This window comes from Falco punctatus, assembly GCF_963210335.1.
Source record: "Falco punctatus genome assembly, chromosome: 2".
Classification (NCBI taxonomy): Eukaryota; Metazoa; Chordata; class Aves; order Falconiformes; family Falconidae; genus Falco; species Falco punctatus.
In genome coordinates, this window is record NC_137581.1 from 45,960,601 (window position 1) to 45,978,891 (window position 18,291).

General features: G+C 35.8%; 1 protein-coding gene across 22 annotated transcripts in view; it reads right to left on the minus strand.

The window, feature by feature from the left end:
• Positions 1-18,291, minus strand: part of MYCBP2 (MYC binding protein 2) — a 202,020-nt gene that overhangs the window by 31,700 nt on the left and 152,029 nt on the right. For 13 of the 22 annotated variants that reach the window (XM_080374363.1, XM_080374380.1, XM_080374372.1 and 10 more), the window contains 6 exons: positions 16,753-16,938; positions 5,310-6,953; positions 3,803-3,972; positions 2,708-2,952; positions 1,847-2,014; positions 20-177 (listed from right to left, as the gene is read on the minus strand). In XM_080374363.1, coding sequence (XP_080230489.1) covers positions 20-177; positions 1,847-2,014; positions 2,708-2,952; positions 3,803-3,972; positions 5,310-6,953; positions 16,753-16,938 — 2,571 coding nt within the window. The remainder of the gene's footprint in view (positions 1-19; positions 178-1,846; positions 2,015-2,707; positions 2,953-3,802; positions 3,973-5,309; positions 6,954-16,752; positions 16,939-18,291) is intronic. The other 9 variants (XM_080374375.1, XM_080374365.1, XM_080374382.1 and 6 more) reach the window with 4 other exon arrangements.

Genomic DNA, 18,291 nt, shown 5'->3' on the forward strand with positions numbered 1-18,291 from the left:
CTCATGTCTGTGCTCTTACCTGCATCTCCACTGTTGACTCGTCTCCTAGGGATTGCCTTTACACGGGCTGGCAAAATCGAGTGCTGTTTGTCATATTCTGATGCAACAACTGAATATGACCTTTGAAAGACTGTACGCTTTGCAAGATCTGTATCTGTTATTGGACTGGTTTCCAAACTACAAAGAAAACAGTGAAGTTACAGACTCATTAATGAATATATAGAATATACTTGAATTATACATAAATATTAAATAAAGACACATGCGTTTCATAATAATGAAAATGCTGCTACTGCATGAAACTTTGTCTTATGTACCTAATAACTGTTTAAAGGCTGGAAAAGAAGAAACATGTTTTAGAATTACACATGGTGAAAAAGCATGCAAGTGCTTTATAAACAAGTGTAATGGTGTACATGGCAAGTTCCAAGAATTTAGGTATTTTTTTAGAGACTACAAACGTTCAGATTGTGCCTGAATTGAAGTTTCAGACCAAATTTTCCCTGAGAATGCTCGTGAAAACACCTATGGAGTGAACTTTTAATTGCAAGCAAACTGAAATTTAGAACTTTACATGAAGTAAAAGTTTCTAGTATCATTAGCTTTAAAGCCAATTTTCAATTGCTATGGCTACGCCTCTGACATGTTTTACCCCTTACCTTCAGTGGACTTCTTACAGTCTGCAGAAGAATTCCCAGTTTATGCTGTCCCTATAGGCCTCAGGAGACCATGGTGTCCACAGATTTAATAAAGGAATATAGCAATACGATGCACTCCTAAGGAGTTTTGTTACAAAAGTTCTATTTCTGAAAAGACTACATTGTAGATTGCAGTATTGCAATGAGCTGTTTTTGCTGTCAGTATAAAATATAACAGATTGAAATAAATACAGACTAAAAGCAAGTTTTCTCTTCATTACATCCTCATTGTAATATGAGGAATCACTGTTTAACATCTCAAAATACCAAGCATCTAAGTTGATTCTGGACTATTATTAAGTAACAGTAAAAGCCTTTTTTTTCCCTGGCAAAACAAAAAATTGTGTTATTGCCTGAATTAGATCACAGTAAACTTAATAAGGTAAGAAACTGGCTTAACTTGACAGAAACCATCTAGCACTCTTGGTCTTAGATAGCATTAAGCTGTCATTCAGTGACATTCTAACTTTCCACAGAAAGAAGCAGCAACACTTGCTTTGAAAAATGTAATGCAATGAAATTCCCTCCTGTTCAAACTTCCCTTCAGAATGAAATCCTGAAAGGAGAATAATAGGCACTGCCTTTCAAAAAGGCCACTAATCTGCGCTATAGTCAGAGGCGTTAAAGAATAGAAATACAGGGGAAAAAGACCTGCTACATTTTCAAGGAGTTCGCAACAGCTGGTTGATTGGTCCTTGGACCCTTTCTTCAGTTCTGGAGATTCTTGAGAAATTGTATTTGTCTCTATGGGGAAATAAAAATTTCCCTGAGGTATACTAAGAGTCATTATCAATTACTGAAGAACATTTTTTCATATTTCTGTTGTAAAACCAAGATCTTTCTAGAGGGAAGCAACTGGTTTGCATTACAGGTAAAAGTTTCAAATCCAATTTGCAAACTTGCATTGCTAGTGGTTGAAAATATACCTGATATGCTATGATTCACCGAAGATCCTTTTCTAACTACAGCTTCATATGTTTTTGGCTTTTTTGCTAACATTCCAGAGACTGATCTGGGCTGATCTGATCCTTTAGTTACTTAACTACAGCAATGTTTTCCTCTTTTTTTTTTTTTTTTTTTTCCCCTTAATTGGTGTTATGCTAAAGCTTTACTAATTGTATGTAGTATCTAGAATTACAAGGAAGTACCTTGGGGGCATAGATTTCATGTTACTCTCTGGCTCTTCAAAGACATTAGGACTTGCATCAGGAGTAACTGAGATGTACGGTGCAGGTACTGAAGTTGAGCGCAGGTATCTCATCTCATCCTGGAAAAGGTTGTCATCCTGGTACCCAACAAAATTTTCATGATGATGCCTACATCAAAACAGATTTTAAAATTAGGATTAAGAATTACAAATTCCTGAAACACACACACACACACACAAGTCGTTTGCCAATCTATTTAGCCAGCCAATGCTATTCATTTACCCCTCACCTAATGCATTTATGCTGGTTGTGACTTACAAATGTTAGTGGAAAATATAATGGCATTTTCAACCAACAGGGAGAGGGGATCACCCTTTGCTATCTTTCAGTATTTTCACTAGGTATTTCCATTATGTACTTTAGGTCCAAATGTCTGTCCTTCATAAACATGAGACACTACAGTGAAATCTACATAGCAATACCAAGTAAACACAAATCTTCTGGTTTCCTTCCTAGTATTTTTAACTGTGAAGAGAGGGAAGTAGCACATATGTCTGCTACTAACATATTAAGTTAAATTCTTCAGGAAATTCTAGATTTTTTGGACAGAAACTAAGCTGTCGTTAAAAAATATTTAGCATCCAAAAGCTACTCAGGGTATATTTGACTCTTGGAGCAAATACAATCTAAGAAATTGAGCAAGATCATTGAAATGTAAAAGAACAAAAAAATAATTAAGAACTAGGAAAATATGTATTTTTCTATGGATGTTCTACATTTGTGTTTCTACACAAATATTTATCCAACTCCATAAATAGATATGAGTGTTGAAATCAATATTCATAAACTTCCTTTAATTACCTTGCTAAAGTCTGTAGATAGAGACATGGCATTTTAATGGGAAAGTCTTCAGAAATTCCTTCTTTGAGACTGGGAAGTTGAGATTGGAATGCTTTTGCAGGGTGGTAGCAGAGGATACTGGGCTCAGCAGCACTACTCAGTGACAGTAAATACAGTGCATTGGCTTTAATCACTTGATGAGCTTCCATAGTTGGCAAGGCACGAGGAGTCTTAACTTGCATTGGTTTTCTCCTAGATTGTTTAATCTAGAGAAATTTAAAACCAGTATGTTTATACTTCATCACAGGAAAAGCTGACAATGTCAGTTATAATAAAGTTGCTTGATCCTTCCTGTTCTAAAATGTTTCTATTACTTTATATATATATATATTTCTATTACTATATTTTTATTACTATTATGTATTTCTATTATTCTATTAATGACACTTTATCATTTTCATAACTGTGCAAACTTTTAATAAACAGCTGAAAATTTTGATGTTTTCCTTAAGACGAATTTTGTGTGCAAAAAGTTTCAACAAATTTAGTTTGAAAAGAAAGTTAAATTAGCATTGTTCTGCTTATCTTAAAACCTCAAAGTATATTTGTATACTTTAAGCAAGAATTTGAAATTGATTGTGGAAAACCAATGTAAGAACAACACTTTTTGTACTTTTCCCATTAAAAATTGCTCAGTATTTGGCATCTGTATACAATGATTTGGATGATTAAGATCATTAAAGAAACTACAAACATAAAGTTAAAACAGTACTCATTTCAGTTTACAAATAAAACAGAATTCAAAGTTAAGTAACATGGCACGTACTTTTAAAAAATTAGGCACTACATTCAGTGCTGTAGTTCTATTGGGATAAAAAAATAAAATCACAAATTTGAAAGCACTACTATCTGAAGGGAAGAAATTTGGTCACAAGTAATCAACAAAGGTTCTACCTTATTATTTTAAGCCATCAATGACATAAGTGAATATTCTAAAACCTTCCAGAATTCTGAATTACCAATTTTTTTAAAATGGCCCTACCTTATTTTCAAGTTGTGAACACAGTACTATAAAACAGATAGAGAGCTAAGCATGTAAGAAACAGATGCAAATACCTTCTCTCTTGCTGCTGCTTGCTTTTCACGGAGATATTTTTCTCTGCATCGATCACAAACCAAATACCAAGTGCTTCCTCCAATACCACCATCACCACAATTACCAGCCCATCCTCCACAAAAGTGCCCAATGCTATTATAACCTTGGCCACCTGCATAACGGCCACAACCTACATTGGAGAAAAAGATTTTAAAACCCCATTATATCAAAAGAAAGATTATTATTACATTATTTATTACTGTAAAAGAGGAATGGAGAGAGGGAAAGACGACACTTGTCTTCTCTTGGCCTAATTTTCTCCTTTTCCATATATCTGAAGTAACTGAAAAACAAGGTGCATGACCATGTGTCCCACTGGTATCCAAAGAATCCAAACCCGTTGTAGTTTTCCAGTTGTTATTACGAACTTGTCCAAAGCATCGACAGATCCCTAATTCAGACAGCTGAGTGATGGTAAGGTCAGTACTGTATGTTAGCCAACATTAATTATGATTTAACAAACATAAAAACCCTACCCCCTGTCTAAGAAAGCTTAAAAGGAAACAAAGTGCATTCCTTTGCCAATTACTGTTTCTTGGAAAGATTCAAGGCACCGATAATTGCTGAATAATAAGGCTCCTTAATTTTGCTTTAACTTTGCATACAGTGCTAAAATAAGCACATACATCAGCCTGAACTTCTCTTAACCGCCAAAATAATTAGTGATATTTACAAGCTAGAAAAGACAGAAGTATTTTTGTCTTTAATAAGGCTACTTTTTACTAGCTAAATTGTAGAAAATTATTCAGAAGGGATTAGCTAACAGAAGTACAACTTACGTACCTTTTGAGCTTAGTTGACTAGCTAAGGTAATGCTTAGCTAGCACGGATTTACCTTGTTTTCCTAAAATAAACTAACTCCTGAAAAAAATTCAGACACCCATATAAAGAGACAAAATAGCAGACTCAGGTTGTATTTTGCAAGTACATATTGACTAGAGACTTGAACTGGATTGTATGGTTTCTTTTAAAAGATACATTTTAAACCAAAAAAAATAAGTCACTGATACCCAGTGCTGACACAGTGGATACATGAAAGTTTTCTACTATTCACAGAAGAATACTAATAGAAAACTTTTGGCAACATTGAAACTCAAATTAACCAATCTCATATTTTTTATTTTATTTCCAGTTTTCTCAGCACACTTTCCAGTCGTAAAGCGTAACAAATGGCATGTTTCTGAAGGTCTACTGTAAAGTCAGCTCATTATTTTGGCCTTCTTTCAAACAACTTTATTCAGCATCTCTGAAAGCCTAGACCGTAAGTACCTAAAATTACGTACAAAACCATGTAATTTATAAGTTAGCATGTATAAGTTTTGATTTATCTTACATACTGAACCGTGTTAAAATGTTAGACAAGACAGCCTGACACACTTTCATAAAAATAATTAGTACCAAAACGTGTGTGTGCAATATATTTTACAGATAGACATGGGAATTATGTAGGTAAATATGTAATCTTACCTGGATGAGCTTGTCTCATGTGGTAAGTCACTGGATATGGATGGGATTCTCCACACAACTCACAGATGGTATCTTTTTCAGGTCCTCCCACTGCAAGCTGGGCCATCTCACCGAAAAGATTTCCCCTTGGCCTAGTTTCAACCTTTTCTTTTTTCTTTTTCTCTTTTTTGGTTTTCTTGTTATCTTTGTCACTTTCCTTCTTCTTTAACACTGCACAAGAACCAGGACTTGGAAAAATCATGTTTTGGGAAGCTGCTTTAATAGTCGCTAAAGAAATATCTTCCCAAAAAGCTACCAAGTGCTGCAGTGTTAATGGAAGAGGAGACTTGGATTTCGTTGTGTGATGACTTGACGTTTCAAAGGAGGTAGTTTCAGTTTTTCCATCCTCACACTTTTCATGCAGAGGTGGTTCTTTTAACATTGAGAGGACTTTGTTTTTATTTATGCTACCCATTTTAGATATATCTGGTCCATGAGGTGAGATGTTGAACATGTTGAGAGCAGATGATATTTCCAACGAATGTCTATTTTTCAACTTGTTTTCTTTTTCCTCTGCAGGTTGTTGAGTAAGACTGCTTCGTATTGGTGCGTGCTCTTTGGACAGTTCTGGATTGAACTTCAAAAAAGATGAACAAGCCATAGCATCATGAACTATTCCTTCATGCCAGAGAAACGCAGCAAATACAGCTCTAGCACATTCTGCAACAGAAGGTGACATTGCTTGCTTGGCAGGCTCTACGGGCTTGGAGCCATCGCCTTTGAAAAGAAAGCTGGATTTTTCCTTTTTGGGTCTTGTGTGCCTACCAGCACATTTACGGCTCACTTTTGGAGATGCTCTCATGTCTTGCTCATCTTTCAGCGGTGCTTTTCCTATGCTGAAATGAACTTTATTAGAACCATCATCCAGACTTCTGAATTCTGTGTTGTCTTCACAGGTGCTATCTGTAATGCTGTTAGTCTTTAAAGTACTTGAAGTACATACTTCAACTACCTCACTGTGAAGATTTTCTTGTACCACATGAGGGGAAGGAGCTCTATTTTCAGTTTCTGTAACAGGTTTTCCATCTTTTGCAATGATTTTTGGTTTGGGTGAAGTGGACCTCCCCCTTAAGGGTTCTGTTAGTGGTACTTTCTTTTTACGAAGGGTGTCTGGATCTAATGTGTAAGAATCTGATTTGGAGCGTTCTCGAGGAGGATCAAGCTTTGTTTTTACAGGGGAAGGAGCTTTCTGAGGTAGAGTTTTGTCATGGGGTGATGAGGATCGTGGAGAACTAGCACCAGATCTAACAGCTGTAAGTGTCTTTGTCTTTGGAGAAGATGACCGGTTTCCTGGCCCTGGTGATTCAGCTCTCAGACCAGTAGTTGTTCTTCCATCAGTTTTTAGTGTTTGCAAAGTGTTATGATTTGGAGACAAAGATCTGCTGTGAGAGTCTGACCGCAATTTTGCAGCATCTGATTTCAGCATAAGAGACTCACTGGCAGACAAGCCTTCTGTATTCCTAGGTTTCTTCTGGTCAGCAGCAGCTCTATTCATTCGCACATCGAGCTTGGGTGACCTGCTGTCAGCTCTGTGTTTTGATGACATGTCTGATTTTCCTGCTGGAGAAATCGGTCTAGCAGCTCCTGTGAAATTCATTCGGTCACCTGTTTAGTGTATTTTATAATTAAATTACTATATTTTGACAGTGATACCTTTAATAGTACAAAACAAAGATTAAAGACCCGAACACAAGACAAAAATCAAACACATGCTTCTGTTCACATCAAAATGAATGGAAATATAATGCGATTTTTTTCCCCCTAGATTATTTTCAACACATTTCTTCTCCCAAAGATACATACAAACAAGTGTTAGGAAATATTCACAGAGAAAACACTACTGTGGCGGTACCAAAAGGCACAGTTAACTATTTCCACAAAACACTAGTAAAGGAAGCACAACTTACATCCTTGGGCAAAATGCCAGGAGTTAACTAAGTTTACCACACTTGCAACAGAAACCAGGGATTACTTATTTATTATCTCTATGTGTGTCAGTCTGAGAGCAAAAAAAGACTTGCAGAAAGATCAAGCCTGTTACCAGACCTATTTTCATTAATGCTCAACAGTCAGGAAACGTAGGAAGTAAATACAGCTATAAGACAAATTGGGTAAGAGGCTCACAAACATGCTTAAAATGATTCATGTTAATATTCTGAGGTATCTACCTTTTTTAAACCACAGACTGTCAATGTTCTCCTACCAGAACACAACCTACTAAAAAAAACATCCACCTTTTTCAGTCACTAAGACCAGAGTTGATGATTTAGCTATGATGTCCTTTTATTTTGATGCACTAATTTATTGTTCCTGTGCACAGTGACTTTGTACATATATTAATCTACAGAACTATAAAAACTATGGGTAGTTTAATATAAATACATACAAAACAAGTATATGCAAATAAGTAGCTTATTAAAGCGATCTGATCCTAACAATTCTGTGAACACTCATTCTCTCTTGAAGAATTCTATTTTGAAAAATAAGCAATGCAGCAGTTGTTGCAAATTAAATATAACTCTCTCCACAAAGCATTGCAAAGCACTGCAAAGTCTTGAACGTATTAGTTACGTCCTGATATGAATGGGTGTTCATTAGTGAAACATGGTAGAGTTTCTCTAGCAAAGCTTGTAGAATTAGGTCACAGTACTTTGGATTATTTTACTTTTCTAGATACTAAAAGGTTATTTTTACTATCTGGGCACATTTTTTGGGAAACACCTATTAAAAAATAAGGTTTAGGTTAATCAAAGAATATCTTCAAATTTGGACCTTGATGTCTAATGGGAACAGAGAGGACAGGCAGTCATCTTTTATTCAAGACCTTCTGTATTTACTTAGAAGGTAAGAAATCTGTGTTTACTTCCTCCTGCATGATGGGATCTGAACCAATTTCTTCCAGTTCTCAATCATAAAGCCTTATCCCTATGCTAGAATATATATACAAGCAGTTTTTCCTACTGTTACCTCTCACAACACACACACACACACACACACACAAATAAAAAATTAAGCAAAGTCTAGCAACCCAGATGCTTCTTCAGGTTACAAACAATTCTTATTATTTTGCGACCTCCATATTTAAGTAGCTTATAATAAAACAAACAGGAAAAAGTGAAGGGTACCTATATCAGAATATTTAACAAGCTTGAAGTTTAGGGTACTCTCCTGGCTTCCCAGGACATAAAACATGGTAGGAGTTCATACCTCTCCAGGCAGAGAAGAAATATTTTGTCTTTATTCCAGAACAATATGCCAAATGTAAACAGCAGAATATAATGAGAACATCTCAAACATCATTATAGTAAATTCTGACAGCCTAATCTGTCTTTATTTTTTCTTGTAAGTTCTATAGTAATTTTTTTTGGGGGGAAGAGTGGGGGAAGAGGAAAGTTAAGAAATAGCATGGTACATCATGGTTTATAAAATGATTGTTCTTGCTGAAAGAAAAAACCAAACATTTTCTTAAATATCAGACCAAGCATTTTGCTCATGCCCGCTCAGTTATTCACCAGTTCTACTGATGATCTATTTTGAGATCTCTAATTTGTGATATATGAATTCAGAAATGTAAATCATAATTACTTTATACACGCTTTTCCCAGAAACAAATAAAAAGATGAATTTAAGGTCTGCCAGATGAGAAAATGCTCTAGATAGAACCTTTTACAGAATTACTCATAAAGGAAAAAAAAAGCAAAAAGACAACAATAGTCTGCTTAGAGGACAGAAGATGCTGCAAGCCGTTCAGCAATGTATCAAATTCAAGTATATGCATGAATATCAAACAGGAAAACATTCTAGGACAAAACTGCTTATGAAAGGCATGGCTTAACAGTAGCTTCCAGCAATAAAAGATATTTTATGTTTTTTAAAAACAAAGGTTTGGATTTGTACATATACAGGTAAACAATCCTAATTAGCATTCTAGACTATATCAGCACAAAAACATTTCCCCAAAATTAAAAACTGCATAATCATATAGCAAACTGCTTTATTTTTAAAACCACCCCCCCCCCTGCATTTTTTCTCCTTTCTTCTATATTTCATTTGCCTAGTGGTTGAAAACAAGGGTTATGAGATTAGATTAAGTCACCTTCGTCTTTACGAAGCAGAAAGAGATAGCTAGATCGCATACCACGAAGTTGCTGCAACTCAGGAAGGCAACACTGAATTGGCTATATTAAGCTCCCAACAAATACCAAACTTGAATGTTTAATTTCAAAACATTATTTTATTAAGCGAATGAAATGAAAATGAATGGAAGGAGGAAAAAAAGCCCCCCCCCCCATTTTGAATGTAAAAATCTGAATAACCTTGCTATGTTGGCATGCATACCCACCCTTCAGTTTGTGAGAGAGAGATGAAATAGCAGAGGCAGGCCCAGCTACATCACTAGTTTTGTAAATACGCTCACGAGAAGCAAGGCAGCAGGATGGAGTTTCTACAGTGGAAAACAGTTGCACAGAAGCAGCACAGATTCAATGGAAAAAGCAGCAGAAATAAAAACAAGCATTTCAAATGATAGGTTATCTCCTTTGTTAAGTATTCTGAATTAATTGTTTAGACTCCTACATTAGTTTTAAATGAGAAAGTTACTTCCAAATGTTTTCCCTGATCTAAATTTTAAAAGAATAAAAAAGTTCTGTGATTTCAGTATTAGTTTCTAGGATCTAAGAATGTAATATGTGTAGACTAGCCAATGAGATTTATGGTATAAACCTCAGCAGTATCTAGTTTTGAACTGAAATGTTCAAATGTTAACTTTTAATCTGTAAATTCAGAGATGAATTATTTAAACCTGCAATATGGTCTTCTAGATGACCAATTTTCACGTTCTTTTGACAAAAATAGAGAACATCTAGATGTTTGTGTTGGACAGTCTCACTGATCACTGGAAAGAATGAAGAAAATGTATTAAACACATCAAAATATCTATTTTCAAATCTGAATGCAGCTCAACAATGAAATGTTTCAAAAAACTTATATATGTAATGTGAACTGTAGTTTCTCAATATTATCAAGAGACATAACCAGCAGTAGAAGAGTTTCTATCAAACAGTATAGACATGAAAACAAATGTGTATCAACCCTTCAACAAAATTTTGCCTTAAGAAAAAAACCACAAGAAGTTAAATTCTGATGTAATCCAAGATGATTTCAGTAGAGTCTAATGAGATAAAATCTGTTAGAGGTACAGCTCCAAATGAAACTTGAAGTGATGTAACAGCAGAGACTTTAAGTCTCAAATCTATCATTTTACTTTCCTGTAATGTTGTTTTTACTTCTAATTCAATTTCCTATTCCTTCCTTTAGAAGAAAACCCAAACAAACCTCAAATTAGTACTGCATTAACAATTTAAAAGAGAATTTTTATGTTGGAAGATACTCTGTTTTAGAGAGATGCTTTCACACAAATGGGATAAGGTAAGTGTATGGAAAATAAGTCATTTCGATTCCTACACTTTTTAAGACATCTTTTTGTCTGGTACTACGTTTACTAACTTGTAGACATAAATATACAAAACCCCCAATCTTATGCAATGACCTGCAGTTCTATAGACTGTACAATGAACAGGTGTTCACATGTTTGAATTAATTCTTGAAAACAAGAAAATAAGCTATTATTTTCTCAATCCAGTATTAGCATAGATTTAAGAACAGTATTACCTACTCTGATGCCTACAAATGTAGAGATCCAATACTAACTATACAGCTTCTGAGTAACAGGATGTCACTTCACTGATTTTCAAAGGTAAAATGCAGAAAGACATGTCAGGAGCACAAAGTAGCAGTAGAGGCAATACTAAAAACGTCAATTTGATACACTAGCATTCCACTCTATGAACAATTAATTAAAATATTTTCTAAGCTCACTTTCACGAATGCACGTTTACACTTCATTCTTTCATTCTACGTCTAAGAATACTTATATTTTATAATGTTGTAATATAGTTTATGTTGAACAATTTACTACTACTCAATCATTCCAAGGGGACTGTGGGTCGAAGAGAATACGTTTCCCACATAATCTCCTTGCTGCCTTGGAAAACAATGTATGTCTATCCAGGATAACTGGTCAGCCACAGGGACCAGCTTTTTTGTCAGGATTCCTTCTCTTTGAATCACCCTCAAAGGCTACAAAGATCTGAAATACAAGGTAGGCAAGGTCTGTCTCACATAACATTCGAATGTGACAGCGTATCTTTAGTCACACTCTTTCCTTCAATGTGGAAATAGCTCCAGCTTGAAAAGCTACACAATATGGAGACATAAGAAGTGGTTCAATTCCTATGGCAGGATGTAGTCTTCTAACAGCTATGCCTGCTTCCTCTGCGGAAACCCTGGTAAACCGATCCAGGAGGCATGACATGCCACCAACTGGTCCACATCAGTCTTTTTTAAACAAACTCTACAACAATGTCTCTGGAGAGTGGAGGTAAGTTGACGTTTCTTCTGAAATGCCACTGCTTTTTTGCATGATGATGAAGGAAATCACTGCCCTGCTTTTGCCCCTTCACCTAAGCAATGGATGACTCTTCAAAAATTTAGCTCCCTGTTACTGACGTGGAAGCTATGATATGGCTGTTAGCCGAATTTCCTGAAGCACTGCAATCAATGTATCTTTTTTCACATCCTGAAAATGCCAAATGTCATAGTGACAGTTGGACAAGGACTCTTTCTTTTTTCATGAGTAAAAGAATATACTGAAGTCAACAAATGTCTGAATATTAAATATAAAAAAGGGAGAAAAGTACTAGGTACTGTTATAGGAGGGGAATGAGTCAGCGAATGGAAGTAAAAGCTGGAACACAGTATCATTAGAAAAATATTAGCAATGTACTTGACCAAAAGGTAGCGTTTGGAGCACTAACACTTGAGCCACTAAGTTTATTAACTGAAAAAAGCATTCCTGTGCTAGAAAGGTGAATAAAAATGAATCTATAATCTTATAATCTATAACTATGATTTTTGAAGATATGATAAACTGAATTTATTTCTTAAATAAAGCTTGACACTACTTGTGCTCTACCTCCAAACTTTACCATACCAGTCCCCCAGGGATGGCTTTAGATTGATCTAGACAAATGTATGCTTCATATATCTCTTTGATTAACAAATCTGTAAAGCCTAGGGTATGAAACTGTTTAACTTATTAGCTCAAGTTTTCAGGAACAAAGCTTTGACAATACTCAGCATCTGAAAAAGCAGTTAAACCAAACTCTCTGGCTGCTTCACATGAACATTAAGTCATTTCAGCATGATACAGAAAAGATCAGTGTGCTTGGCTCATTTTACTCAAACACTACCAAGACGAGTTATGTGCTCCATATGTGTGCTGGTCTTTTGCATCCCCTCTACAGTTTAGGAAACATGGATAGAAGCACTGCAGGCAAAGCCAGTGGTTCTAAATGCATTGTAACTAGCACCTAGAAAGGAAGAGACCAAAACCAAAAAGGAAGTGCTAGCACAGCACTGAAGGGATGTATCAAGAAACTCCTAACATGAATGGTAGGGGTTGATCAGATACGGTGGGACCACATGCTGGACTGGTGAGGAAGCTGCCTGTCAGGACACTGTGAAGGTACGGAGCAGCAGCCCACCACTGCAGCTTCTGCTGGACTGAGATGAGTCAGGAAGCAGTAGCCGTGCTGTGCAGCGGCTCAGTGAGCTGCCAGGGCTGCCGTGGAAGAGGAAGAATGTGACAGATGAGGCAGGGTCCACAGCCTCTTCAGCCTATAAATCCACTCCTCATTCGCAGTAACAACTCAGATGTGAGGAGACATGGCATAAAGGTCTAACACTGGTGACCGCAAGGTCTCACATTTCCTTCCCCAAGTTGAGAGTTCAACAGCCAATTGAAATTCTGATAATTGATGCTGGACAGCATGGCAAAATCCTATTTCCCTGACTTGTCGCCTCTGAGGAGTTTTTTATGACCCCATATACACTGCTGAAGGAAACAAGATCTTCCTTGACCCTCTAGGCCTCCACACTTCACCTATAGCCAGATTTCCGGAAGGAATCTGAGTCACTGGTGCTCTTCACAAAGTCCAGAGCCAAATCAATCCAGTAACCACTAATAATCTTGCAGCTATGGGAGGTTGCAGTCCTGAGCAAATTGTTACTGATGATTTTGCAAACTTCTCAGAAGCTGGCATAGACAGGCTGGAGCAATTACAGATTGATTTGTTGAAATAATCAAAGAAGAAATATATATAAACTTGTGCTCTTTCTGGAAAAAAATCCTTGCTAAGATTCCAGGTCAATACAGCTGTTCCTGAACTCCAGTTAGGTTATGCCATATCTTCTAGTTTTTTTGACTTTTAGCTGCATAAAGAACTGACAAGGAATTAAAACACATCACAAGAGCATCTTAAGCTTGTTTGTTTTTTTCCCATGTGTGACCATGTGTGAAAATTAGCAAAGGAATGAAGCAGAACAGAACAAGCAGCCCTTCATGGAGTTCTACCAAATAACACAAAACTGAATAACACAGTTCCTCTCTCTTTATAATAACCCTTCTATAAAAAATTCTTTGACAAAACACACAAGACTCTTGTTAGTTTACCTGTTTATGATGTGAAAAGAAAAACAGAGACATTACTTATTATTTCATGCACTGTATCTGAGGAAGTGGTTGTCCAAAACTGTAGTATTTCCACAAAAAAAATAACCAGACACTGTACTGGAAGATAAAAGGTTGTGACAAGCCCTTTACCTCTTCCTTAAACGTATTGGGAAACCAAACCAAACCCCAAGCACAGAAACCATTCTTCAGAAAGAACAGCAAGCTACAAACTCTTCTAAAGGAAAACTACAAACGGTCACTGGCACAGAGTATGTTTTATACTCAGACCAACATTTTTCTTTCTACTGTAAAAATCTGAATTAAGGAAATAATTCTAGAGGACATTCAAATGATCCTAACTTTCCTCACAATCATGCTTACAAATAAAATTTCTCCTCAGGAGGAAAGGTTTCTGTTCTTCCTAAGGACAGATAATTTAAGTGGTAGGCTAAACTATGCAGGCAGACTTTCAGTCAAGACCAGTATTTGGTATATAACTTCTGAGGCCATGGAAATCTAGGCTGGCACAACTTCTTTCAACTATTAGACTATCATTAGTCCCTTTAATATAGCAGTTATTGACTATAAACATTTATTTTAATATTTAGATCTAACTTCAAGAAGCACTTAAGGACAGAACACAATTTGAAACTAAAAGTAAACTTGCCTAGGGCAAAAAATCCAAGTGACTTCACACAAAGCCTTGGGATATGTTGTTTAAAATGTTTAACTTTGAATTACATGTTTGATAACAAAAGGCTATGAAGTTCTTTGGAAATAACAAATGAAAATCACACACTTAAAAAGCATTTCTGTTACAGTTCTATTATAGCTGCATCAGTATTGAACACATTGAAAGTCACACAGCAGAATCTGACCCAAATTAACCTTTTCTGTCTAAATAATTTTATTGCATATATGCTCGCTATTCTAATTATTATTATATTGCAAAGTCATCCATTACTTTCTAATATTTAAAGTTTCAAGAAATACAGTAATAATAGAATAACTGCTTAAAATAAAATGTTTAATCTAAAGTCATATATCCTTCCTAATTTCCTTGACTATTAAATGAAAAAGTATGTGAATATAGTCTTACAGGCCTCCCTGACAATATTTGGAAGTTGGATGAACTTGTAAATGGAGAATTAACAAATTTGCAAAAAACTAAGGAAGTTCAAACAGGAAACTTTCCTCCCTATTATTCTTAAACTTTGGCAGTGAAAACAAAAATCTTATTATTTCTATCCTTTATGCATAATTTGTATTATCTGCATCAAATCCTGTATTAGATAATAAACAATTTGGAAGAAAGTCCTTGTATCAAACCACAGTTAGTGCAACAGTTCTGGCTGATGATTTTTGCCCTGCTGGAAGGCCAAAAAAACATATTGTTTGAGATCTTGTACTAAGCTAAGATCCCAAATGAGACACAAACTTGAAAAATTTTCCTAGTTTCATTATTACTTTATTTGGTAGACTACCCATGCCCCCACTATCTGACAAAAAAGGCTTGCTATTAAATCAGGGATATATATCAGGTTTGTGTTATAAAACACAAACCATGGATGCAGCTTACTGAATACAGTTATCTATATCCATTGGATAGGCAAATCCATTGAGCAACATCTTCCTGGGCAGCCAACAAAAAATGCTGACAGCTTTTCTTTTCATACAATATACGTCTAAACACTAAAAGACAAATAATCTGAAATGTGAAATAAAACAATTAGCGTTATTTTTGATGCAAAATTGGATAAGAAACTGACTTTACTGCTCTGAACAAGAGGAGAAAACTGAAAGCGATGGGAAAGAATATACAATTGACAAGTTCTCACTGACAGTCCACTGATACCACTGGCAATCACCTCTCTTCTGAGTAGGTTTTAGAATATTCTGCATTCAGGGTGTTGTTTTAAATCCAGCATAAGTACAGAAGATCACTGTCAGAATATTTCTGATAGTCTTTACAAAAGTGAATTAGAGACTTTAATCTAGTTCTCACATGAAGCATTGCAATGTCACGTCAATAAGCTGAGCTGGATAGATCCAGGACTGCACAGACATAGAGGCTGAACTGACTGACAGGGTCCCAACAAGAAAGAACTGAGGCACTTCTGAAGGACAGTATGGGAGACAAAAGAAGACTATTCCTGTGACCCATGCCATACCTGTTCTGTATATAAGGAAGAATTTACTGCAATATCTGCTATCCATCATAAATACTGAGCTTTGATTTCTCACTAGTGAAAAACCAAACAGTTTCCTGTCCTCCCATCAGTAACCAGGTTAACTGCTATTCACCTCAAGGTGCAAACATTCACATCCATGCCAAACCTACGAGTACCCAACAAAACACTGGTACCAAAGCCTTTCTTATGAGCAGTGCCAAGTTGTTCCCACCTTCCAGCTACATCCCTGAAGTCAGGAGAGATGAACCAGGAATTTAGGAGGTCAGAAATTGTAATGCCTATGAATTTACTGCAGTCTGTTTTTGATGTTAAAAGAATTATCAACATTTTGTACCATACAAAATATTTATCTTAATTATAAACCTAGAGTTGCACACAGTATTGGAAATGCACTTTAATAACTTCTCTACACTGCAGAACACATACAAAAGCAAAATATTTTCAATATAGCAATTAAAGTTGAACAAGTATACTTCTTGAGGACCATTATCTCACATGCTTCTGAATCATGGAAAACTTAAAAAAAACAAAACCAGTGAGGTGCACTGAGGGATGATTAGTAGCTGGTAAGCAACTGAGAACAGCAATGTTGAAAGCTGGAAAAATGGACTGATGAGGCAGGTAAGGCTGACAAACTTACTCTGAAGCTGTGGCTGAGGCTGCTGGAAGGAAAGGGGCTGTCCGAACACAAATGGACTGTGGACTAGGGAAGAGGGAGGTTTTGCAGCTTGATCAAAGATGGAAGGAGCTGGGAGATTTGGCCGTGACTGAATGGAATTCAGTATGGCACTCAGTTGGTCACCTGTAGTGGGCAAAACAGTCAAAACTACAACCTGTCATTCTCCAGAAAGGCAGAGTAAAATGGTGCTCAAAGTTTAAATGGTGGTAACAGAAAAAGGTCATAGATCTTATTTAGCCACATACAACCCTGGTTGTGGCTAAACATAAAAATCTCACTGCATGCATGGCAATAAAATCACTAAAAAGTACAAGCAGGGTTTTTAAGGATCATGGATATTTTATTGCAATTGTTTAAAACATTTCAAAACAGAGATTTATATTCGCCTTGCTAAAAAATGAAGAGCAGCCAAAGAAAACAGAAATCCCTAGCATTTACAATAATCCACACATGCAACAGAACATGCAAAAAAAGACTAGAAAAACTGATGAGAAGGGAAAGATAACATGTAATTAGGCTTTGGCAAGTGTATTTCTGTGCCAAGGCTTTGGTAAATATTTGCTCGTTTTTGCAAATATCTTCAAAAATATTCTGTCATGCTGTTTTTAAAGATCAGATTTAAGTTAATTTTTTTTTTAAATAAGTACCACTTTGGAACTGGAACTGGTTTTCTGAAGAACTACATTCATTTGTTGTGAGGCAAACGAAGGCCTTCAAAAAACTAGCAAGTTAAAAATAATTTTAATTTCTCAATGCCAATTCTCAAAAAATTCTGTGTGAGCATTAGAAATACATGAAGCCTACAGGAAGAAGGCAGTTTATCACACCATGTCATAATTTGAAGTATACTTAGTAATATCAGCTGGGAGACACAAAGAGTTTGAGTCTCAGATTTGAACCATCACCACACAAATCCTACAGCAACACTTTATTCTGCAAATTCATATCATTGACAGCGTTCTAGAAACCCTAGTAAAAAAATCAGAAACTAATATGGTATTTACAACTCACTGAATGTACAACATTTTTGGATCATTATAAATCGTCTTTTCATTGAATTAGAGAAAGACTAGTGGGTGTATGGAACCCTGTGTTACCTAAGAATTCTAAAATTAAAATTTGCACCTATTTTCTTGATATTTTGATTTCAAAATTCAGAAAACAAAAATACCTAAAACCACCTGGAACAACTTTCTAAATAATCATCTACACATATCAAAAAGACCAATTTTATTCCACTGTTTTGGAAGTAGTATAACTAAAAAATACTAGAATCAGTACTTGGACAGCAATCATTCCTACCTTAATAACCCAGAAGTGATTGACATGTTTGACAACAACTATTATTCTCAAATATGACAGGCCTATTTCCTAAACCAAATAATTATTTTAAATGGAAGAACATCCGAGAAGAGGTTGAAAGTCATCTGCCCACAATAATTAAATATGGAGGTGGGTAGGGTTACTCATGAGGAATATTAAAGACTTGCCTGCAATGCA